At 36.2% G+C, this 26,027-nt stretch overlaps 1 protein-coding gene and 1 long non-coding RNA gene across 2 annotated transcripts in view; one reads left to right on the forward strand and one right to left on the reverse strand.

Moving 5' to 3' along the window:
* The window catches only part of LOC129751087 (uncharacterized), a 73,343-nt gene that overhangs the window by 29,602 nt on the left and 17,714 nt on the right, over nt 1-26,027 (reverse strand). Inside the window, exon 4 of the mRNA XM_055746369.1 lies at nt 19,962-22,247. Within this exon, the coding sequence (XP_055602344.1) occupies nt 19,962-21,511 (1,550 nt within the window). The 5' untranslated portion in view covers nt 21,512-22,247. The remainder of the gene's footprint in view (nt 1-19,961; nt 22,248-26,027) is intronic.
* LOC129751088 (uncharacterized) lies at nt 16,700-17,408 on the forward strand. Its single transcript, XR_008738596.1, has 3 exons — nt 16,700-16,861; nt 16,920-17,168; nt 17,231-17,408. It is a non-coding gene; the product is annotated as an uncharacterized LOC129751088 (long non-coding RNA).

A 26,027-nucleotide genomic window follows, 5' to 3' on the forward strand; every position in this document is an offset into this window, starting at 1 on the left:
CTGCCTTATCTCCCTGTACAATGGTATATTCAAGTTTTATTTACTAAGAAATTTTCAAAAAAGACTTTAGAATATTGTTGAACCATGTTTAAAACTCAATTTGCATGTTTTTAATAGTATGTGTGCTTTTTAAAATCACACTGCTTTATGAGCACTTGTTTTTAAATGTTGAAAGTTTTACTTATAGTTTTTTGAAGTTATCGAAAACAAACTATCTCTGAACCGAAGTTACCATTATAATTTTAAGAAATAGATTTTATTTGAGTTATATTTCAATGTTTCCATTGGTGGACACAATCATCCCATTTATTATTTTGAAAAGTGGCAATGCTGTCAAGTCACATTGATGACCAAAAATGGCTCAAAAGTTAGAAATTGGCCAATGAAATTGAATTGTTCAAAACTCAAAACCTTGGATTTCATTTCCTAATCCAAGGACCCCCTAACCCCCGTTTGAATTCCTCGAAGGCTATCGAAGCGTTAAAATCGAAGCCTTGGACTTATAACTCTGAATCTAATTAATTTATCTTTCTCTATGAAAAATCTCAAAAATATGAAAATAATTGGCTCTTAAAAGCTGGAATTTATGAAAATCGGTTCATAAGTTTTTCAACACTCAGTAAAAATAGTTGTTCCGCTGAAAACGTCAATTTATTGTTCACTGTTCAGTTCACTGTATGTTTTTGTAGACCCTCAAAGCCCCCCAGAGGCGGTAAAAAGCACTTCGAAAGCCACTATAATTCTTGTCAATATATTCCTATTAGGTTAGTTGTATTTTTCAATTCAAAATGTAGGCGTACCGGTACCACGTGCTTTTAATAGTGGGAGGACAAAAAACACCCGCTAAAATTTCCCCTTTCACATTTTTAATGCTTAGCAAGCTTTGATTTGCTATACAGTACACGTGAACTCTGCATGGTCATTTCTAATGCCCAGCCCATGGTGATGGTGAAAATAACCCCGCCAAAGGAAACGAAAATCGGTCAACAAAATGACTTTTGGTACGTGGGAGAAAAAACGAAAGTTGTATGGGAGGGTCCCTTCCCTTAGGTGGGAGGGGCTAAAAACTATTACTAAAACCTTACCAAGGTCCAAACACATAACTGTACCAAATTTCAGGCTGATCCGTTAAGCAGTGTGGATTTGTATAAGGTGCATACAAACAAACATATATAGTCCAACTCATCTTAATATATTAGATATGGTATGAAATGACCAAAAAAACAATCATAAAATTGCCGAGATTGAAAGTACAGAGAATGTGTAAAATATTAGATAATTTTAGGATTTTAAAGATTTTTATTGGAATTGTATTTGACTTTTTATTCCGTAACGGCAACTTTTTTGTAAATTTACAATTGAGGTTAAGGAAAACATCAAGAAAAAACTGGTATTTTTTTTAAAAAAAAGCTCCGCGGGCCATGTTTTGGAGTTAGAGTTTTCAATTTTATGTATACTTATTTTGTAATTCAGAATTGTAGGGGAGAGTGGGGTATCGTTGGCCATGGGCTTTTAATAACTCAAATGTGTGTTGAGATAAAAATCTCATACCAACTGTCATCGTCGTCGCTTTGCGTGAGCATATATTTCTATATGTTGTTGACTTAAATACGCATCATATGTTTCTTTTATTTATCAAGCTAAAATAAGTGAGAAAAATTTACTTACATAATTAAAAAAACACCCTCTAATTTCATCGATGGGGAACCTAAAGTGCATAACAAAAATATGCTTATACGCTTATGATCTTAGTTTTGTCATGATCTTTCACGTGAAAAAGGAATTTTTGATGAAACATCAATAAGTCACACAAACGCAACCAATTTGCAAATCATAGCTTGTGGGGAATCGTGGGCCACACATCTTGAATCACCTATATTTTTATGTTTTTATACACATTCAGAACTTAAAATACGTTTTACCTATCTGTACAGTTTTCTTATGCTAAATGAAGAGTTATAAAAAATATTTTGTCCATCCTATATGAAAATTTTGCCAAAACGTTCGCGAGCCAGGTTTTGGAATCTATGCGATCATACACAGCTCTCTTTTTTATTTCATAATCTGAAATATCTTTTAAATAACGAAATGAATTAGGAAATCACAGTTTTGGATCAACTCATAAACTTTGCATGGTTTGGTGGCCCACGATTCCCCACCATTTTTCAAAATCCAAAAAAATATTGCTTTTTTTTCAAACAGTCAGAGTTTGGGGAAAATAACTTATTTAAAAAATACCCCATGATACCTTGAAAATGTAGAAAACCATACCATTTTTTATTTTTATTTTATCTTTTATAATAAAGAAGTTATGGAACAACGAAAAAAAGTGGCCCATGATTCCCCACTCTCCCATACAATTATAAATTATAAACCAACAATCATACGCTTAGCTTAGTTGAGTACTCATATCCACTTTAAATCATTGAACTCGTTGCATAGCAACAATCATACGTTAAAATTACTACTATTTCTCAGTCTTTATTTAAAGATTCACCAAAATCATAAGTTTTAATTTTTTAATTGTTTTCTTCAAAAAATGAAATTTTGTGACGTGTATTCACTCATTCGGGCTGGTTTAACTATTCTGGATTACTACCGATTTCTTTGAAGTTAAGTGTTTCAGAATCGTCTCGCCATTTTCAAAGAAAAACTTTATTGTGCTTGTTAGAAAATGTCAAAGTTTTCTCGTTAAATAAAAAAAAATTGACGTGAATTCACTCATTTGCGTTTGTTTTTTATCCGTTTTTAAAACAACTTCATTTGATATAAACAAATTCTTTCTACACAATGAAGCAGTATTTGTTGTCTTCGAAACTTATTATGCATTGTTCGAAAAAAATCAATCCATATATTTTAAATTCGTTATTTTGTAAAAGTTGTCAAAATTTACACATTTTCCATTAAATATGTTGACTTTCAAATTTAAAAAAGGTTTAAAAACAAATTCTCTTTTTTCCGTTGGTTTTGTGTGATTTGAATTATCAAAATTATTGACGAGTGTTAGAATTTTTGAAAAGAGAAGCATTTCCCCGGAAAAGCGCAAAAATATCGAGCACAAATGTTGTTCGCATGACAGCTTAATGGACTTAAAAAAAATCTTAGCGAAAGCCAGTGTTTTCTACTCAAAGGACACGATGGCTTGGTACAAATCCAACAAAATTCAGATCATACCGAAGCAGATGAATCCGCCAAATTGTCCTCAAATCGTGTTTGAGAAAACATAAAAAGCCTGCAGATTCTATCAAAAACTTCGCAGACTGGAAAAAGTAGTCATAATCATCCCAAATCAGTCTGTGCTGAGGCTGATAAGCAGTCTTTGATCAAAAATTCGACTACTGGCCCACGATTGGCTGAAATCTAGTTTTGCATTGAATCACTGTCTGTAAAAGAAGACTATAGAGGACATAAAAGTGAAATAAAATTTGGATTTGCTCCTTAATTGTGTGTATACAGTTTATTTTAAATCGTGCTCTGAGATAATGGGACATTGACCACTGCAAAAAATGACTTTTTGCTGAGCTAGGCTGATGTCATGCTGAAACTACAAGCAACCCAACGCGTTCACACGACAAACCAGCTCTCATTTGATCTCCATGGAAAAAGCGCAGACCTGTCATACTGAGCGCTTTGTAAAGCGCGACAAATCCATGGGAGATCAAATGAGAGCTGGTTTGTCGTGTGAACGCGTTGGGTTGCTTGTAGTTTCAGCATGACATCAGCCTTAGCCCAACGCGTCTCAATTCTGTATGGAAATTTGTATGGATGAAGAAATTTTGCACATTAAATTCAAATAAGCTTGAAATGAAGTTGGTCTTTGATTTTTGGTTTTGACTATTTTTAAGCTCCATTATTTGCTAACATGGCAAGCATCTAACCATTTCTTGAAAAAAGTTTTATTCTCATCCTACGGTTGTACACTCGTACAGCTTTCAAATAAGCAGTCAAAAACGCTAGAATATATAAAAAAAAATTGAAAACAAACATTTTGCATAACATCGAATATCTTTTCTGGGGTACAAGTTAGGTTTGTGGTTTGTTCACATGAATTGTACTGCAAGAATCAAGGAATATTTTTCTTCTAGAGTTATAGTTTTTGAAACTTTCTGGCGATTTTTGAATGAAAAATTTTGTTTTCTCATACAAATTTCAATGCAAAATTAAAACTCGTTGCGCTTATTCAGGACTGGATAGATCACTACCAAAATTTTTATTGCTATTTCTGGCAGTAAAAACAACCAAAAAAAGTTATGGGAGGTGTAAAAATTTAAGAATTTTAAATTTCCATACAAAGCTTCCAGGTCTAATGAGGCACTATTGTGAAAATATTAGAGAAGAGGTATACACCTAGGTCTTTTTTTACACTGATATACTGATATACGTACCGCGTAAAAAAACCGTGTAAAAAAAAAACCGTGTTAATTCCCGAAAACCGTGTAAAAAAACCGTGCTAATTGCGGAAAACCGTGTAAAAAAAGACCTTTAAATTTATGCAGCTTTGAAACTTGAAACAATAAGACATGTAACTAGAGACACTTTAGACCTTAGACCTGACACCTGAGACCTGAGATTTGAGACCTGAAACTTGAGACTTTATTCTTAAGACATGAGACCTGAAATCTGAGACTTGCGAACTGGTACCTTAGACTTGAGACCTGACAATTGAGACACGAGACATGAGACATGAGACATGAGACATTAGACCTGAGACTTGAGACATGAGACATGATGTCTCATGTCTCAGGTCTCATGTCTCATGTCTAATGTCTCAGGTCTCATGTCTCATGTCTCATGTCTCATGTCTCATGTATAATGTCTAATGTCTCATGTCTCATGTCTCAGGTCTAATGTCTCATGTCTCAAGTCTCATGTCTCATGTCTCAGGTCTCATGTCTCAGGTCTCAAGTCTCAGGTCTCAGGTCTAATGTCTCATGTCTCAGGTCTAATGTCTCATATCTCATGTCTCAGGTCTCATGTCTAATGTCTAATGTCTTATGTCTCATGTCTCAGGTCTTATGTCGCAGGTCTCATGTCTCAGGTCTCATGTCTAATGTCTAATGTCTCATGTCGCAGGTCTCATGTCGCAGGTCTCAGGTCTCATGTCTCATGTCTAATGTCTCAGGTCTAATGTCTCATGTCTCATGTCTAATGTCTCAGGTCTAATGTCTCATGTTTCAGGTCTTAGGTCTCAAGTCTCATGTCTCAGGTCTAAAGTCTCATGTCTCGTCCGCGTAAAAAAAAACCTAGGTGTATTTTAGCTGAGATGCAACGAAATTTAGAGGTTTTTAAGGTTTACAACACTCTGTGGATGCATTTTAATGAAAATTACAACCCTTCTAAATTTTTTGAAGCCCCCTTCAGCGTTTTACCTAATAAAAATCGATTAATAAATATAAAAGTTACATCGGGGTGTGACGCAATAGTCACTGTGTGTTGTGGAACAAATTGTTTGTTCGTTTTACATATTCGAATTCGTATTACGTTTTTCATGCACACACTTTCTTATTACAATGCCTACTTTTCATAAGTTGAACTTAAAATGAAAGCTTATTTTTTAACACTTATAAATTTTCTTAATTATAGCTCTAAAAGAAGTGAAAAACCTCGCACTCAAAATTAATCGATATCTATTGAAAAAACGTTTTTGATGACAAACTAGTACACTGGATTCTTTTTTTAAACGATTTTTGTGTTCGTGCAAAATAAGAAATCGTTTAAAAAAAAGTTCAAAACAATCAGGCAAAATTCATCGCTCATTTCGAGTGAAGTGGCCAACTTGGACTGCAAATCGATCATTTCCAACCAGGTATTCTGGGGTATTTGAGTGAAATTGGGAAGCTCAAAGATTTGTTTTGGACTGATCTGTTTTGGGTTTCAAGCCACGGTTGTTCCGAAACTCCCGCAAAGTCTCTAAGTGGCCATTTCGGCCCATGTTTCTGTCTGGAAGGAACGTCCGAACCAATTTACCATCCAAGGGTGGTTTGGCAAAAAGCGGGAATGTATAAAATCTGTTTTTGACATGTTTAAAAATCGTCTTATTTCGAGAAAATCGTTTTAAAAAAATCGTTTAAAATAAAACCGCGTAAAATAAGATCGTTTAAAAAAAGAGTTCAGTAGAGTACTTCCTTTTCGTTGCGTCACTTTGGAAGCAAACTGCAAGTTTTATGTCAATTCAAATTTTGTTAACGTACTAACTAACACCTTAAAGCTATAACCAAAACCATTGCAAAGTTTCTTCCAAATGATGTAACGCAACGCTAGAATGGGTTGTATGTATACTGAATTTTTTTAAACCCTTCATTTCATGATTTTTTATTTTCCCTTAAAAATCATTTTAAACATTTGGAAATGATGTGTACATCTAGAAAATAAATTAAAATAAAATACGATTTTACACTTTTTTCATACATTAATTGTTGCAAATTTGTTACTTAATGAAACGAAGGGTTAAAGATTGTTGTGCATGTGTAAAAAAAAGAAATCGTTTAAAAAATGTTCAAAACAACCGGGCAAAAATCATCGCTAATTTCGAGAAGAGTGGTAAGTTTAACTGTAAATCGATCCTTTCCAACCAGGTTACTATTCTGAAGTGATTTGAGTTAAATCTGGAAGCTCAAAGATTGGTTCTGAATATTGTTTTCTGCTACGGATGTTCTGGAACATTGTCGCAGCCCAAGGAGGATAGCCTTCAGGTCTTCTAAGCCAGCGGGCATGAGATCGAATCCTGGTCACAGAATACATAGTACACTTTCTGTGGGTTGGTGGTTTTAGCATTTGTAAGATACTAGATATCCTCCAAAGATGTACGCTTAGAGTTAAGAAAAAAGGAATCTGTTCGAGGGAACATCAAGTTTCATTGAAATCTTGTATGTGTTTATGTTCGTTAAGAAAAAACATCCGTAAAGTCACTAACTGGCCATTCTGGTCCATGGTACTGTCGAGATGCTACGTTCGAATGAATTGAATGGTTTGTAAAAAAGCGAGAATGTCTAAGACTTGAAATGTCCGAAAATCATTTTATTTCAAGAAAATCGTTTAAAAAAATCGTTCAAAATTAAACCGTGTGAAATAAGATCGTTTTAAAACAATCCCATTTATTTCATATGGAAAAGTTACGAGTTGATTTGTTTTTAGATTTTTTTTAAACAAACTCTCTTTTCATTAATTTAAATTGAGCTACTACCCGTCAAAAAATTAGATTGAAAAATGGATCACAAAAAACAGATTATTTGGGAGTTAACTGTAGAGTTCAGTCCTTAGATTTAACTTCTGAAAGGTCCAGGTGGTCTGTACGACCCGGTGGCCTAGCGGTTAGCGTTGTAAAACGGTAATCACAGGTCCGCCGATGACACGGGTTCAATTTCCATATCGGTACTGAGTGTTGAATGTTAATTTAAAAAAAAAAAAAAAAACGAACACACACATATAGGATCTCAGTGAAACTTGATGTTTCTTTGAAGAGATTTAAGTTCTACTTAAGGCTAAAGCGTACATCTTTCAAGGATATAATAGCAATAATAGCATCATACTAATGCTAATACCACCAACCCACAGAAAGAGTATGCCGTGACCAAGACTCGATCTCATGGATTCTGGCTTAGAAGACTTGAACGCTATCCTCTAGGCCACGGTCGGCGGCAAAGTAATCTTAAGTTGTCTACTGCGTTTATTCAGTCTGTAAAGCCTAAACCGTCTAAGACGATGTATGTCTTTGTTAAAAAGAAACTTTGAGAGCGTTTCTGAAGACAGAGTTTTTTAACATCCGTCTCATAAAACAAACGAAACCACAATGCTTTACCATCCATCTTTCGGTATTATTGTAAACGTTATTACGTACAGTGTACTCCGAATATCCACCGTCAAGACACGCGTTCTACATGGCTTGACGCTTACTGCGGTTTGGCGGTTGTGGTTTAGCCAAAGCATAGAATAAAAGTATCCGAGTGCTTCAAAATGCATTTTTTTTCAGTTACGTCAGCTTTTGTCTTTTTCCATTCCGGCAAGATGATAGTTTCTATTAAATTTGTTGCAACAAACCACTAATAACTTTGATCGGCCATATCCAGACTTGTCAGGACTTTCCCAAGAGAAGATAATGAGACTAGAAAAAATCACCATGTGATGTTCATTCGACTTCAAAAAAGGTATTTGCTAAAGTTTTGCGAAATTTATCGAGCTGAGTTTCGTGAAATCATCAAAACTTTCACTATCATCTACCGATCAACAGTCTTACCAATAGATCAGACCAAAGTTCTTCCTGAAGATACTGTCGTGCATGCTCTCCGCGCCTTATGATGCAATCGCCTCGAAATCACAAGGAAATCGTCTGCCGTACGTTTGGCATCGAAAGACGCATGTTTGGATGTGAATTTTTGTAGTTTTTTTTTCAACCACTCATCTGCTGCTTCTGGCTAGCTGGTGAACCGGTGAGATGAACAAGCATGAGATTCGAGAAATGTGCTATGACTTTTTTTTGGTTTTCACTTTTGAACAAGCAACATACTTTGGGGGTTGCGATATGTGCTGCTGCTTCTGCACCAGGAAAACACACAAAGAACTCCGGGGAGACCCGAGGAAAACGTTTAGCCGTGACGATTTTCCTCCTCACTTCAGTCGGTCGACGGAGCTGTTTTCCATCAGGTCGGTCACCAATACCAATATGATTCGGCCCCATTGGTGCGTATTGGTGCAGTTCTTTGCCGATTTTTACATCGGTGTTGAATATCATCCAAACACAACAGACCAGACCTTGAACTGTTGGTTGGGTATCGAATGGATGGATGCCACATCAAGCTGAACTGTTTGCTTCCCGTACCAGGCAGGGTTTGTGTGAAAAGTAGTGCAAAACAAGCTCAGCAGGCGACGACACGACAGAGACCGGCGCTTTGACGGAAGCAAACATGTTGGCAATAAAAGCAAAGCATGATGGAACATGTTCGAACGGGAAAGCGGATCAGGTGGCGCTTTATAATTGCCGATATTCTAAACCTGGGAAGTGTTGTGATACCTGTGATTGTCAAGATTTAACTGTATACATCCGACTGAATACCTTAACGAAACAGCTGCCGAGTATTATAGCTCCCGAATAGCACAACGACAGAAAAGCTGCTACTTGAAATTGCAATTACACATGTGCGAAGTTGAGGCAATGCTCTTTGCACGTTGAACTAATGTATACAAAAATCGACGGCTGCAGTTTATAGACGTTCTGGAACAACAATGTGGAAGGGTTTATACCTCTATCAATATAAGATGTCCTAAAATTTTTGAAAAACCTTAAGTGATCCAAACAAAATAATAATCTGAAATGATCATATTTTTTTCTTTTTTTAAAAACTTTCTGCCCCTTTCGATAGCCCATTCCAGATGATCGGTATGTAAATAATTAATCACGAACATTGGCAATGTTTGCCTCGTCATTCATCGACAGGCAACTGATACACAGACAAGGCAATACAGACAGACAGATAGTGTTTTCCATTGAACTTCTTTTGAAGAAAGTTTGATGCCTTCCGTCCGATAATGGTAGTACTTTTCTTGGGTCTCATCTTGTGTCTGGCAATAATTTTCCCAGTGATGTGCCGAAAGCAGCTTCTTCTAGACAGAAACCCACTTTTTCGTCATTTTTTCCTCAAAACTGACCACCTCGAGATGCTCAATGAGTACCAGCTTCGAAATAGCCAGCTCTTGCATACAAAAGTGACTTTTTTTGACTTGATATCACTTCAGGCCATGCTTTGAATAGGTCAATATGGTGCAGTAAACTACCCTAGAGCTTCAGGGTGTCTCTGGGAGAAAACTTTATTTTTCAAAAATTAGCATCGCTAATTTTTGCACCATTCAAAAGCTGGAACTTTCCTCCACCTTCTTCTGACACCAACATGGCCAAAACTAGTATGCATCCTGGAAAATGAAAAACTTACGTTCTTCATTTTACAACATAACACCTGATACGTAGAACATGCATTGCAGATACTACTACGGCCAGGCCAACCATGTGATGAAAAACGCAAAAAATACGGTAACAGGGAATGGATGTAGCATGGAGTTCCCTGCCAAACGCTTCTTATGATTATAAACATACGGTTAAATATATTTTCAAACTATGAATAAACGAAAAATTGAACAAATAAATGTTAAACCAATTCAAGAGATCAGGCACGATTTTGTCGTTTTTCACTTGACTCGCACTCGCTGCATCTTATAACATGAAACGAACTCACCAATGAAAAAAAAAATTCGTCAGGTTTTCCGAAGTTCGTTTCAGTAAGTCCAAATCTTCCATCCCGAGCCAACTGAGGTCGATTCATTGGTAATTCTAATCCAATCTTACAAAGTTTGTTTTTTTTTGCTTTCCATGCTTTTAAAACACCGTAATCTTCAGAATATTTCAAAACTTTCATATTTGTTTTTAAATTTTCAATTTATCGGAGCGACTTGCTTTTTCAACCACAGCCTATTCGAAAATCCTTGGGACTTTCCCCTACTATTTGAGGATAAAGTTTAAAAAAAATCCATCGTGGTGTCAAGAACTTTTTTTAAAGATTTTTTAACCTTTTTAAGTTAATCATACTAATCACTGTGAAAACGCCTGTCTTATCAGATCTTTAGCTTTAATCCAGGGTTGATAGCGATTTTTTGTTTTGAAATTCCAATGTTTTTCCCGGTTTTTTACCCGGTTAAAAATGATAATTTTCCCGTTTACTTGTTTTTTTTTAATATAAAATCATGTTGAATAAAAAAAATCAATGAAAAGCCCTCAAAATTTTAACAATTGTTGTCATGATAAATAAATATTTTTGTATCAAATCGACAGGTTTTCAAAAATTTTGGAACAAATCCAACGAAATTGGCATCTATTCATTGATTTGCTCAACAATATCTGAAATTTTGCAAAAACAAGTCCGATTAATTTGATTTTTTTTATCGAAATACTTTTGAACCACTGTTAAAAAAATCAGTTTTTCTAGAATAAATATAGATTTGTAAGAAAAAATGTATAGTTTGTAGCAGAAAAGTATTGAGTTATTTTATAAGTGCAATTATATATTTTTTTGTATAAACCCAAAGATATATTTCAGAAAAAATAGTATAGTATAGTTGAGTTACCAAACGTTTTGTGTTTAGTTTTGTCCAATGTAGTTTCATTATTAAATTAATGACAATAGAGTTATGCTTGTAAGTATAGCACATTTGCGGAGAGCGAAAGTATGAGATATCTCATATTTGCTCCGCAATCAGTTAAAAAAGTGATCTAATATACGAAATATGCGTTTATAAGGTAAATCCATATTGAGACTGTCAAAAACAACTCTTACATTTAGAAGTTAATTTCAAAAGATTTTTGAAACTCCATGGAAATTTTTCAAACAATGGCAATTTTTCCGGTGAGGTGCCGAAATTCCCGGCTTTTTCCCGGTGACGCGATGAAATTCCAAAGTTTTTTCCCGGTATTCCCAGGTTCGCTAGCAACCCTGGTTAATCCAAGTCCATCTGTCAATAACATGATCTGATAGGAAATTGCCCTGGCTACAACTTTGTAAAATACATTGAAGTGATACAAATTGAGAGAAAAGAGTTGTGATGTGACAAACAGAGTGATTATTTTTTCATTAAAAAAATCTAATAAAACTTCTCAACACTGATTGTACCAAGACCAGAAATAGTATTCTCCCAACTCAGTTATTAATTGTAGAATGTTTAAATGTTCGGGATTATGTATTTACATTGAAAAATTAATCTTTTACATAAATTTGTTCAGGACAATCAAAAGTAGAGATCATTTGTCGGGTTTTATTATGAGAAAAATGTATCCCGCTTTTCTTGAGGATTTAGTTTTTTGAGCTAAGCTCGTGTGAACAAATGTTTGGAACTAGGAAACGAATTGGACTTTCGTCTTACATTTAAATCCAAATTGTAAATAATCTACCTGAATATCAAAATGAAATATCTTTCACCCTTTGTGATGATATCTGAAGGATTGCTACAATTTTTAATGATTTTAATTAAAAATTATTACTTGAAAATATTTTCTTGATTCACTTAAAGGTGTCAAATCTTAAGTCATAGGATTTTTTGCTATTTTTTTTCGTTTTCTAAAAGTTTTACGTTTGTTCAAATAAACGAATTACCTTTTTTTTGTTAAATTTCCAGATGAAATTTATAAAAAGCGGGTTTTTATCTGGTAGTATGGAACACTGCAAACATTTGCCTGTGGATTTCTACATTTTTGGCTTTTTCTTGGAATGCAATTCTCTTACACTTATGAAAAAACATCGTGTCATGAACAGAGCTTATTGCAATGGCTTGAAACTCTTAAAATAGTTTTTTCTACATTTATTTGTCCTGATTATACACATATACTAGATGTTACATTGCTCAAAGTATGAAATGAGTGACACAATTTTCAAATAAACAGGAGTCGTCTTATTTATATAAGGTTGGAATAATTTTCATATTCTTTTTTGAGGGATAATACAAATAATTAAAATTTTTAATAAGGCTGGAACAAATATCAATTTTTTCTTTTGTCAACCGCATACTCTCCCCCCCCCCCCCCCCCCCCCTTGAAAATTTCAAAGAACCCGAAAAAGGGAATAAATAAAGTTTGAAGAATTTTATATAAATTTCGAAAAAAAAATCTAATATCGGAAAGATTACAAGACCAAAAAACATATGGAAATTGGGAGTTATTTCACCTTTTGTATTCTTGATATTATTGATTTTTCGATAAAAAAATTACTTAATTTATAAGTTTTGTGCAATGATATAGTATGCAAATTTGTTGCATACAAGTTTTGGTGCAATTTATTCTAATCTACATTACAAAAAATCGAAAAATAAAGATAAAGGTTGAACATTTCTTATGATCAACGATAAAAAAAATTGTAATATTTGTCCATGAAAAATCATATTATTACCTTCATTTGCTTCATAGGAAGTTTTCTCGATCAAACGAATGGTTTTTAAAATACACGCGTTTGTAACTGCCCGGATTCTAATTGATCATAGCCTTAATATGATTTAGTCTTTGAAAAAACATTAACAGATTAAAAAAATAAAAAATAAAAGTTCTAGAAAGCCCGGATGTTGCCCGCGTTTATTTTCATTTTTATTCTAAAATCAAACTATAAACAAAGTGTTATTAAAAATTTTTAAATTGAGCAAGTTTCATAAAAAATAATCACGAAAGATTTGAAATCTGCAGATAAATGTTGATGAAATTTTTTTTCAACTTTTATTTCTTAATTTTTGATGAGTAATTTCTAGGTTTTGACCAAATTAGCCCAGATATTGCCCGGATTTTGGTCGACAATTTTGAAATCTAACGCCTCAATTTTGCTAGGTTTTAGATAAAATAGCCCGGATACGTGCTGAAAAAAATCTGACAGCCTGAATCTAGCTGCAGAAAGCTTTAAGCCAAATAGTTGTAATAAAAAAAAGCTTTAGAAGCCATTTTTACCGTAAATCACATTTTTCTTTAAAACCAACATCATTATTTTTTTTTTTTTTTCGTGCGGCAGCTTTATGAGAAATCACACGGCCCTTTTGAGGCCAAAATTACTCACCGCGGGGGAAAGCTAGGTAAATGAAATGGGTAGGATTGGGAGGAGACCGCAATACACCGGGCGGATTAAGAATGTGTCTCATTTAAACTCCGGTTGCTCTCTGACAAGTCAAACCCTGGCGAACCAGGGCTGAGCTTGCCAATGAGCCGTATTGCGAGCGGGGGTATTTTATATCAGTTGTATAACGTGTAAATGTGTAACACTGTGTCATGTGAAGTGAGCAACAAATATTAGCTTTGGTTTGGTTTGTTTGCTGGATTCGTCGTTATATTAAGTAGTATTGTGTCGTCTGAAGTGAGCAACAAATAGTAGCCTTTGTAGGGCTGAGTTTTGTTTTCACAGTGAGTAATATTGTGTCGTCTGAAGTCGTCTGAACAAATAGTAGCCTTTGTAGGGCTGAGTTTTGTTGTCACGGTGAGTAATATTGTGTCATGTGAAATGAGCAAAAAATTGTAGCCTATGTAGGGCTGAGTTTTGTTTTCACGGTGAGTATTATTGTGTCATGTGAAGTGAGCAACAAGTAGTAGCCTTTGTAGGGCTGAGTTTTGTTGTCACAGTGAGTAATATTGTGTCATGTGAAGTGAGCAACAAATTGTAGCCTATGTAGGGCTGAGTTTTGTTGTCACGGTGAGTATTATTGTGTCATGTGAAGTGAGCAACAAGTAGTAGCCTTTGTAGGGCTGAGTTTTGTTGTCACAGTGAGTAATATTGTGTCATGTGAAGTGAGCAACAAATTGTAGCCTATGTAGGGCTGAGTTTTGTTGTCACGGTGAGTATTATTGTGTCATGTGAAGTGAGCAACAAGTAGTAGCCTTTGTAGGGCTGAGTTTTGTTGTCACGGTGAGTATTATTGTGTCATGTGAAGTGAGCAACAAGTAGTAGCCTTTGCAGGGCTGAGTTTTGTTGTCACAGTGAGTAATATTGTGTCATGTGAAGTGAGCAACAAATAGTAGCCTTTGTAGGGCTGAGTTTTGTTGTCACAGTGAGTAATATTGTGTCATGTGAAGTGAGCAACAAATAGTAGCCTTTGTAGGGCTGAGTTTTGTTGTCACAGTGAGTAGTATTGTGTCATGTGAAGTGAGCAATGTTTGAATTTTGTTGTCACAGTGAGTAGTATTGTGTCATGTGAAGTGAGCAACAAATAGTAGCCTTTGTAGGGCTGAGTTTTGTTGTCACGGTGAGTCATATTGTGTCATGTGAAATGAGCAACAAATAGTAGCCTTTATAGGGCCGAGTTTTGTTGTCACAGTGAGTAGTATTGTGTCATGTGAAGCGAACAATAAATAGTAGCCTTTGTAGGACTGAGGTTTATTGTCACAGTGAATAGTGTTATGTTGGGCCCTACCTGTCACCTAACCTTACTCGATTCAAAAACTTTGAACCCATGATAGTTTTCTCTTGAGATTAGCATAGATTGGCGTATAAAAATATTTACAAATGAGTAAGTCTTTAGAGATTCATAACAAATGTGTGGCTACTCTGTAATTATATTAACAGCTTGGATACCATAAAACAGAATCTCCATTAAAAGGTGTTTATCACTGCAGCAATTGTAAAAAAATCTACGTTACACAAACAATAAAATAATTGATAAATAAGCAAACAAGACCATACTACTAATGACAATGCTGTTCCTCTAAAGCATCATCGCTAACTCTGAACATCAACTTGCAACTGAGCAACTTTCCTCAATCTGTTTCGGTTGAAAGAAATAACACTTCTATTTTTAATTCCCAATATTATCTTCCTGGACTGCCTTTATATTATAGTTTTTCAAAATAGTAACATCTTTCTTCGACTACCTTAATTGAATTTCAAGCCTAACCGAACAATAGACGAATCTACCAAAAAGCGTCGAAACGAGAAAGAATTATGGTTAACAGGAAACTATCCAAAAAGCATTCTGATCCAATGAGCCTCTAGTTCTTGTAAAATGCTTGATTTAAGAATAAGCCTTCGAAATTCATAAACCGCAAATGCACACTTACTAGAGCATTGGGGAGGCGAATACTACTACCTTTACCTTGCCTAGTAACACATTGAACAGTTATTAACCCGTGACCCATTACAGCCTAGGATACGGGGACACATCTGGACCTACAGAATACCGGACCTGAAATATAAAACTTTATTAAACAAATTGTATGAAAAATTATATCAGCTCAAACAATCAATACTGATCGGACCATATTGAACACTGGTAAAACGTTTGTTTAAAGCCGTGGGGCCAACACGTAGGTTCCGTTTCACTGGTGTTCATCAGTGATCCGTTCGTGTTCGCAAGATCTGGTGTGATACTATCACTATTCGATTCTTTAAGATCTTGCGCGACAAGGCATACCCATTTATATCAAAGTGATATAAATGAGCCTCTTACCATGCCCACGGATTTTTCTTTAAAACCAACATCATTATCGGACCAATTTGTATTTATCTTGACTTTTACGATGCCACCAAAAGATTACTAACTTAATAACAACAAGGTAGCTATAAAGACGATTTCAAAATGACATTTTTTTTAAATGAAAATCGATTCAGAAATTTGATAAAATTACTTTTAAATGCTTGCTACGCTTTCTTCTTTTTCTTCTTCTTCTTCTTCGTTTTAGGGTATTTTAGCCAGAGAATGAAATTCTATAACACCATTTATCATTACTTTGATTTTAGCGAGTACACTGAACGGAATCGGGCTATAGAATATATCAGATTGATCTAATAATTTTAAATGTACAGGGTTTATTAAACGCTATTGATAAAACCAGTAGAAGCTATAAAAAAATACAATAAATTCTATAGGTTTTTATAATTTATCATTGTTAAATGCTTAGCTCAGCGAAAAACATTAGTAATTCCAATGAAATCTAAAAGGTTGATTAAGTATGCATTTCATTAGAGAAATCCAATAACTTCCACTGGAATTCTTTGTGCTTCGTGCTAGTATGCTTTTACGGATTGTTACGCCATGCTAAGTTTCGTTATTTTTGCCATGAGTATTTGAATAACGTTAAAATTATCGCCCCTAATGTTGTTCAAAACTCAAGGTAAATAATAATTAAGGATGGTAAGTAAGTATTCGAATAACTTTTAAGCAAATTGGTGTTGATTGTGGATTTTTAATTTATGCATTTTAGTTTTACGGAAATGGTTAAGTCGCTTCAACAACCGTGAAAAGCCTGTGTGTTTAGAACTCATAAGAAAGCTTAAAATGGTTCCTTAACTCATGGACAGCAGCAGACACTTTGAAACAACCAGAAGCAAAAAGTGCATCGGCCGACAAAAGCATCACATATTCAGTAAGTTTTTCCATAACTGTTTATACATTTTTCATTTCATATGATTCTCCAATTCCAGATTGTGAAACCTCTCGCAAACTTCGTAATGGACGAGGGCAAGCCGGAATATCCGCTCATCGAGGACAAATACAACAAAGGGGGCTGACCCATGCCTAACGGTATCAGAACTCGGTCAAAGGAAATGTTAACCGCACATGACGCCTGCTACTGGCCTGGGTTTTTTTTTGTTTGCGAACAGTACGACGAGGCGCTCCGAAATTTCATCCTCCCCCAGCAAGACACTTTTGGAAAAGACACACCACGTCCCGTAAGTTGATGTTTAATTAATTGGACTTATACATTTTTTAACCAGATCTTTTGTAATTGCAGTCGCAGAATGCGGTTGTTAAGTCGTACGACATCAAAGTTCTGGGGAAGTGAACACCATCACCTTCCATGATCAAGCAAACTGAACAGGAAAACTGAACGGAAAACGGAACTGAAAAGTTGCATCGAGAGGCCGGCGGAACTCGGGATTTTATACCTACCGGGTCAGAACAACCAGAATCAGGAAGCAGTTTTTTTTTCTAAATAATATAATGAAGAAATTCTGTGGAAAAAAAATCAATAAATGTATTAATTTCTATAAAATGACTTATCAATACCCGAGGAAATATTAAAATCATTTAAAAAACAAAAGCATATTAAATGGCAATCGTAGAACCATTCATTTCATTATTGAAAACAATAAATTGTATCAATTTGGTTTATTATTATATTCATTGGAAATTCCGATAAAATGAATCCTTCGTCTCCTGATAAAAAGTATTGGATTTTCTTTTAGTGCAAAATTACTAAAATTCCCAATAAACCTCATAGCCCGATTTTGTTCAGTGTACGAGTTTAACTTGAGTGAAGTGTTGCCAATTTTATTTCTAAATTTTGAACTTGGCTTTTTCTAGAAAACTTAAAACTTCTTTCATTCTATTTTCGTCGAAGTCTCGAATAAGTTCGAGAAAATTGTTCAATTTTTCCCAATCCTAATAGTTTTGTAATGCTATACGCTTTGAATGCTGCAAAAATTATCCTTCTTCTGTTGATTCTTAATCTTTTTCTGTTGATTTTCAGAACTCTGTAGTAACGTTTAGTTACAAAAATCAAAATTGCAGCAAGTTGTTTTCCAACGTCCCGTTGGAAGGGTGAGTATTTCTCTAAAATTTGCGCAAAATAAATTTGGTCCATTGCTTTTTGAGTGACTAATTTTTCAACATTCAAAATACAGAAAAAAATATAAATTTCATTGTTAATTATACTTTTTTAGCTATCGTTATGTAAATTTTCAAGCAAAAATACTCAATGGGTTATTTTCATTACATTGGAATTTGGCATTTTGATTTACCTGGTAATTCTAACTTATTTCTAGAGACTAGAACAAAAATCTCTAGACTGGGTAGGTAAAAAAAGTTTTTATTAAGTTTGGGGCTTCTTAGGGGCAGTTCAAATATAACGTTACACAATTTTTGATCATTTTTAACCCGTCCTTGCCCTAACACATCCGGATCAGATGTTCTATACAAAATCCACAAAGCGTAACAAGCTGTTATACCTCCTTTCTTCCAAAACGCGTTAAATTTGAATCTCAACTGCCGTTCTAAGCAAGATTGTCCCATGTGGTAAAAATTGCAAACGAGAAAAACGCGATTGAAATATCAGCTATATTTCCAATTTTTCTCTCAAACTAAAAAATCACCGACAGTTTTTTCGTAGCGAACAGTTCAAGTTAATCATTTTACAATGTTTTCTGCCAAAAAAAATACATTTGCTACAAATAAAAACAGCAAATTAGAGCCAAAAATGCTCCGTGTGACACTTTTGCGTAGAATCGGAACGCATGCCGATGCTAATCTACGAAAAACTGTCACACGGCTTCTATTTTTCTATCATTTTAAAACCTTGCGTGGTTTATTTTCCCCCTAAAAACTCATGCTAAACCGTAATTTGAGAAATACGTTCCTCTTTGTTTATAAAAATGTATAGTTGAGTATGGATCCTGTAAGTAGTGCCTACCGAAAAGTGTGAAGTGTGAAAAGTGAAAACTTCTCTGAATAAACCACTCAAGGCTTCTCGCTTCTCCTCTGCCCTCTATGTTAGTGTTCTTTTCAGTGAATAACATTAAATTCAACAGTTTGAACTAATCTTAAGACGATTTTTCGATAAAATTTGCATTTTTCATAGAATTTTTTCTAGTGTGACATTCTTGCGTAGAACTATCAACATAGAGACAACCACCTTGATGAAAATTTCGTATAAGTTCAGAACAAAGTATACTTGTTTGTGTTTTTATTCGAAAGTTAACACTAATACCGTATTTGTTTATGCCGAGTGTTGCACTAGTGTTGCACTGGTGCACCACTAGGTGCTGTCAAACTGTTTGTTTATTCGAACGGTGTTGCACTGGTTTTGACCTGGTGGAGTTCTGCTTACGGACGGTGGCCCACCGATAATTTTGCCAGTGTTGCGAGAGAGCGTGTGAGTGAGTGAGGTAGCAATACACTGGCGACGATTTGTGTTTGTTTTTGTCGGGTACGGTGGAGCACTGATCGAGGGGAGAAAACAAATACGGTATGACCGTTTCCAGCAATAAAGTGAAAATGACCCAAAAGTCACATGGGACATTCTTGCTTAGAACGGTAGTCAAATAATGCCAAAAAAAATTATAGAAAAAAATTATAGAAATTATAGAAATTATAGAAAAAAGAATTATCGAAAAAGTGAAATTCCACCAAATTTGTATTTTTTATCAGTCCTACGGGAAATCTGAATAGCTTTCTTTTCAGCTCAAACTGATAAGAAATTATATTCGAAGCTGTGTGTGTAGCATCCTAATGACGCTTTTAAGGACCTTTTGTGTACCTGTATAATAACACTGAACTTAAAATTTAAATAGTATAAATTTTAGTAGCTGGAATAGAACATTGTCTTACATGTTTTGTAAACAATTCAAACACAGACTCGAAAACAGGAATTATTCAAATTTCCAATAAATTGGAAAAAAATTGGACAAAAACCTGCATTCTTTCCCAAACCAAAGTCATTGATAAAAAAGGGATAAGGTACTTACATCGTCAACGACTGCTGATTCATGTTGTTGTACATCACCATCTCGTCCGCGGACTCTCCACCGGAGCTGCTGAGCGTAGCCTCCGAGTCGATATTGCTTTGCACCTGTTTCAGCTCGGCGTGCAGCAGCCCTGCCGTTTGCTCAAGCTGATCGATGGCCAAATCTTCATACTTGGGAATAGTGTTGGAGATGTTGCTGCTCGTCGGGGTGCCCGAGTATCCTCCACTGGGACCGGCAACATCAGCCGGGCAGCTTGTCGTCCCCTGGAAGTACCGGTTACCGTAGATTCGTTTGGTTTGCGTCGAACATTGAGTGGTAGCAATGCCCTCCAACCGTTTTGCAAACGTCTTCATGGCATTGGCGGAAATTGGTTTCGGTCGGTCTCCGGAGGTGAGCGGGTATGGCTGGAAGGGGATTATGTCCGGAATGAGGGATTCCGGTGATGCTGTCGAAGAATTGATCCCCTTACTTTGTTCTTTATCTTTCTTCTTCCAATACCGCTGCGAATACTCGAAGAGACCGGCAATTTCTTCGCTCACGTGTTGACCCATGTATCGAGCTTGTAGTTTGTTGAGCCGTCTGATCAGGAAATCATACTTGCGTTGCATTTGCACTTGCCGCTTTACAATTTCGGCGTGCATCTCCATCCGCTCTCGGTCTTTGTTGGGTGTTGTAGCTTGAGCAACTTCCTCGTAGATGTTGATGGTGTCGACATCGTTGAAAAGGGATAAACCTCCCGCTAGTTCAGCGCAAAGACCATCTCCCCCACTGTTCCCTTCTAAGCTCTTGAAAACCTGCAGTAGCTCCATATCAGATGTGGAAGCTAGTTCACCTAGCATCTGTTCCATGTCTGGATTATCCTTTAGATAGTCTTTCTGGAGACCCATGGCGGTACTGGAGCTAGAAATAATCGACGATTGAGAATCGAGTTGCTGAAGTTCCGCTGGTGTTTCATCGCTAACACCAGGATCACCGGAACCAGATGCTTGCGCAAGCTGGTCAATGACGGCTTGAGAAATTTCATCAGGTATGATATCTGCGCCAACTTCAATGGCAACGGCTTCGGTTTCTGCTACCGGTGCTGCCCCGTCTGCATCTCGATGCAACTGCTCCAATTCAAGTTCAATTAGATCTTTACCACTGTCTGGATCGATTTTAAACAACTGACTGCCACTACTGTTATTGTTTTGAATGTCGTCCACGGCCTGATCGAGCACACCAGGATCGACGTTAGACGATGACGACGACGTGTTAGCCGCTAGGATGACGTCTGTTTCACTTGGATTGGTAGATGCTGTTCCCAGACCGGAATCGGCGCTACTTGCGCTACTTGGCACGTCCTGAGGAGATGATTGCGTGCTGGTCGAGGTCTCCGTTGGGGCCGTTTCGGTACCCACGGTACTGCCAGTGGTGCGAGGAGATGCCCCAGATGTTGCCGATGATGAGAGCTTACTTTGACTCAACGGCTCGGTAAGAGCAGGAGCCATCTCCACAACTGCATCGGTACCTTCAATTACGTTTGTCGTATTTGTAGCGCGAGCCAGTCCCATTCACACATTCGTAAACCCCCAGAGCGAGAAAGTCGAAGCTCACGTTGAACGAAACTAGCTAAACAACACACACCTTTTACCCTCAGACAAATAAGCGGCAAACACACCCAGAGAGTTTACCGGCTTAATCTTCGCCTTATTTTCTTCCACTGCTGCTTCCCGTTTTACAAAACCCGGCTAAATCTTGCACCAGAAATGACAACGTTACTTTACACCACTTGAGCACGCTCACGTTGTTGCCTTTCCGTCGTCGACCGGCTTAGAACTTGCTTTTTGACCGCCTTCGATCATAAACACATTCGTACACAGCTCTTCGTTTGATAGTAAAATTTTATTTCTTCTCAGTGCTGTTTTGTATTTCTGTATCCAACGTGCGGCGTACTCGCGGTTTTGGATTTCAGCCGTACTTCACAAACCCATTTCACACACCCATACAGCAGTTGCTATTCCAAACAGCAGAGGCAAAAACAAGAATCAATTTTCGTATTATGTGTAATCAATTTGCCACGACCGACTAACAAATACGTCGCGGCGCGGCTGGAACCCAGAAAGGGGTCGTCGCCAGAATAATCTCACAGCCGCCGGAGATTTTAGTTGGGGCAGCACTCTGGAGTACGTACACTGCTGCACTTGTCAACTTTTCACTTTATAGTAATTTGATAATTACTGCCGTAATTTTTTCGCTCGTAAATGGTGGTTGAACTATGGTAGAGTTGTTGCAGTTAGATAAAGTGATCTGGAAATAAAATAAAAGAAATAAGTTTAGTGTTAGTTATGTTGGAATACAATTTACTGTTTAGATTTTTTTTCAGCCTATAGGATTGAGAAGAGGAGCGTTCAAATGCGAACAGCACGCTTGAATAGGACTATGCCAAAAACTGGTTTCCGATCTAAGAATTTCTACCTGAGTTTCCATCCTCTAATGCTCTTGTGCGTGAAATAATTGGAACGCAAACAATAAATCTTGACTAGAGGCTTGAACATATGATGGTCCGTGCCAAACGAGTTTAGTCGTCACCCAGAATGTATAAGTTTTTTTATATCAAGACCGATCAACGATATTACAAAACAAGATTGGCCTAAAAAAAATCATAACCTTGGACAAAATGGGTTCGATCAATCTCCTTTTCAAAAACAACATTTTCTGTTAGTTTCCAACTGAAGAATTATGGAAGGAAATAAATCAAATGATGTTTGCAGGTTTTATTAAATCGATCCATCGAAATTAAATGTCGAAATTTACTGAAAAACCACGTTCAACATTCGCGTTGTCATGTGAAAGACAGTAGATCATTTTGACGATGTTGACGAATTCTGGACACTTGGCATTTGCTAGCACTCCACTCCAAAAATCATCCAGCCATTCTTTGCTACGGTCATAATTATCAAATTTATCGCCTCTTGTAATCACTCCGGAATACTGCCGTACTGCTAAATCTGCCGAGGATCCACTAACGCGTAAAGTATCTGTCTATGACTATGACTATGACGTTTCCATTTCTTCAAATAAAATCAGAATAATAATTTTTTCCTGATTGGTGGAAAAATTCCCTGATGTTCCCTGATTTTCCCTGATGCAAATTAAATTCCCTGATTTTCCAGGTAGTCGACACCCTGCATAATCATACCATGTGACAATGCAATATGATTATGTTTCAATAATCAACCATGTAACATAATAGGACCATGCAACATAATCGACCATGTGACATAATCCAACCATGCAACATGATCGGACTACGTGCCATAATCCAATCATGCAGTATAATCGACCATGTGACAATCTGACCATGCAACATAATCTGACTATGGAACATAAGGCATCCATGTAACATAATCAGACCCTGCAACATTATCGGCGATGTGACATAATCCGATCATGTAACATAATCGACCATGTGACAAAATCTGACTTTGCAACATAATCGACCATATGATATAAAACGATCATGCAACATAATCAACCATGTGACATAATTCGATCATGCAACATAATCGATCATGTGACATAATTCGATCATGCAACACAATCGACCAAGTAACATAATCCGATCATGCAACATCAATATCGACCATGTAACATGATCAACCATGTAACATAATCGGACCATGCAACATAATCGGATCATGCTATATAATCAGACCATGTAACATAATTCGATCATGCGAATTCGAACCATGTGACATTATCGGACCATGCAACATAATCGACCAAGTGACATAATTTGACCAAGCTACATAATCGACCATGTGACATAATCAGACCAAGCATCCGATCATGCAACATAATCTAACCATGTAACATAATAAGATCATGTTACATAATCCGATCAAGCAACATAATTCGACTATGTGACATAATCTGACAACGCGACATGCGATGACATGTAGGATGCGGATACCTGCCACTGGGGGCTCATCGACACTGAAGTCCTCCGCCACTGGACGCCTCCGCCGCTTTTTTCGGTTTAAAGCAGTGATTTCGGGTTTTAACCACAATAGTTCGAAGATCTGTCCAAATTTGTGATAATAAACTATATAACAGGCAGTAACAGATATTCTGAATCGACGAGAAAATTTACATAAATGCTTAGTTCCCGCAAAAAACAAAGAATTTTGTCGGTTGAAATTTCGGCACTTTCGCAATCCGGATCATGATCTGATGAGTTTTTAATGGCTCTCGAAAGAAAGGACACGATTCCAAGCATTATCCAATGTAGAGAAGTGATGATTTGTAGTGAATTTTGAAAGCAGCATGTTTCAGCATGACATCAGCCTCAGGCTGATGTCATGCTGAAGCAACTAGCAACGCAACGCAACGCAACGTTCCAATAAGATTGCGTTGCAACGCATTGGTATGTCATGCTGGCGCGACCTGTGACTTTGAAATTCCCTACAAATCATCACTTCTCTACATCTGATAATGCTTTGAATCGTCTCCTTTCTTTCGGGAGCCATCAAAAACTCATCAAATCACGACCCGGATTGCAAGAATGCCAAAATTTGAACCGACAAAATTCCTTGTTTTTTTTTGCCGGAACTAAGAATTCATGAAAATTTTCTCGCCGATTAAGATATTTTTTAGTTTATTATCACAAGTTCGGACAGATCTTCGTACTAATGTGCTTAAAACCCGGAATCACTGCTTCAAATCGAGAAAAAACAATATTCCTATTGGATTTCATACTAGTCGCGCTACAAAACACATTGGGTGGTATGAAAAAAACTTAGTAATTGCTTTTGCTAAACTGAATCGAGCAGTCGAGCAGTCGCTTAAAGCAATTGCTTCGGTTGTTATGAATAAAGTTTTTTTGACAGCTGTTTTCTCAGTCAGGAGCTTTTACTTTTAGAACAAGCTAGTTTGGTATGAATAAAGCTCAAATCTGAAGCAATTGCTCGACAAATCTCGTAGTAATTGCTTTATTTTCTAAGCATGCTCGGTAGCAGACTTTTCCAATAAAAAATTCTTTAATAACGTCATGAACTTATCAAATTAGCAATATTTCACTTCAAAACAATTCAAAAAGGTATTTTCAACATGAATAAAGAGAAGTCGAAGTGATAACCCAACTTTTTTCATATTCCTGTCGTAGTATAAAATCATTCGTTTAAGATGACAATAAACAAATCAATTAGTAAATATCTCAAATTAAAAAAAAAAAATCCGGCTATAGTGGAAGAAGTCCCAATTGGCTCAAAGTAAGAAATAAATTGTAATAATTTAAAACATTATACAGATCTCTCATTTTTATATAATTTTTTATAATCCTAAGATTTAAAAAAAAATCTAAATTAAAATGCGCGCCTATTGCCTATTTTTTTATACATCGGATTATCCCGATCCGAATACATGTGGGAGAGCTTATGATAAATATTAAAGTTAGGCCATTTTTTGTTTAACAATATTCGAATATGTATTCAATTTTCTTTAAACATCAACATACGAGTACGCATTAACAAAAAATTCCTGTCGTTCTTACACCCACCACCCGCTTCGTCGACTTCAATGCTACTTTAGCCGTACTTATCAATTTTCTGATCGTCTTCTTTCATTTTACTTTAGAAAACTTCAGATTCTGCTGGTTGGATAGCTCTATTTTTCGAAGCAAAAGCTATGTTCTAAGACTTTAGTACACATCCGCTAAGCAAATGTTTATTCATACCAAACTAAGCAAATGCTTTGGACTTTTGCTTTGATTGATTTCGAGCTAAGTAAAAGCTACCGAAGCAATTGCTAAACCTTATTCATACCACTAATTGGCATCAGATTGGTCGCGCTATACAAAGCGACCAGTATGACAGGTCTGCGCGATTTCCATGGAGATCAAATGAGAGCTGGTTAGTCGTGTGAACGTTGCGTTGTAGGTCGCGTTGCTAGTTGCTTCAGCATGACATCAGCCTCAGGTTGATGTCATGCTGAAGCAACAAGCAACGCAACGCGTTCACACGACAAACCAGCTCTCATTTCTAGAGTTAGTTTTGATTAAGTCGTAAGAACCATTGTAAACAAAATTGA

Source organism: Uranotaenia lowii, chromosome 3 (assembly GCF_029784155.1).
Source record: "Uranotaenia lowii strain MFRU-FL chromosome 3, ASM2978415v1, whole genome shotgun sequence".
Classification (NCBI taxonomy): Eukaryota; Metazoa; Arthropoda; class Insecta; order Diptera; family Culicidae; genus Uranotaenia; species Uranotaenia lowii.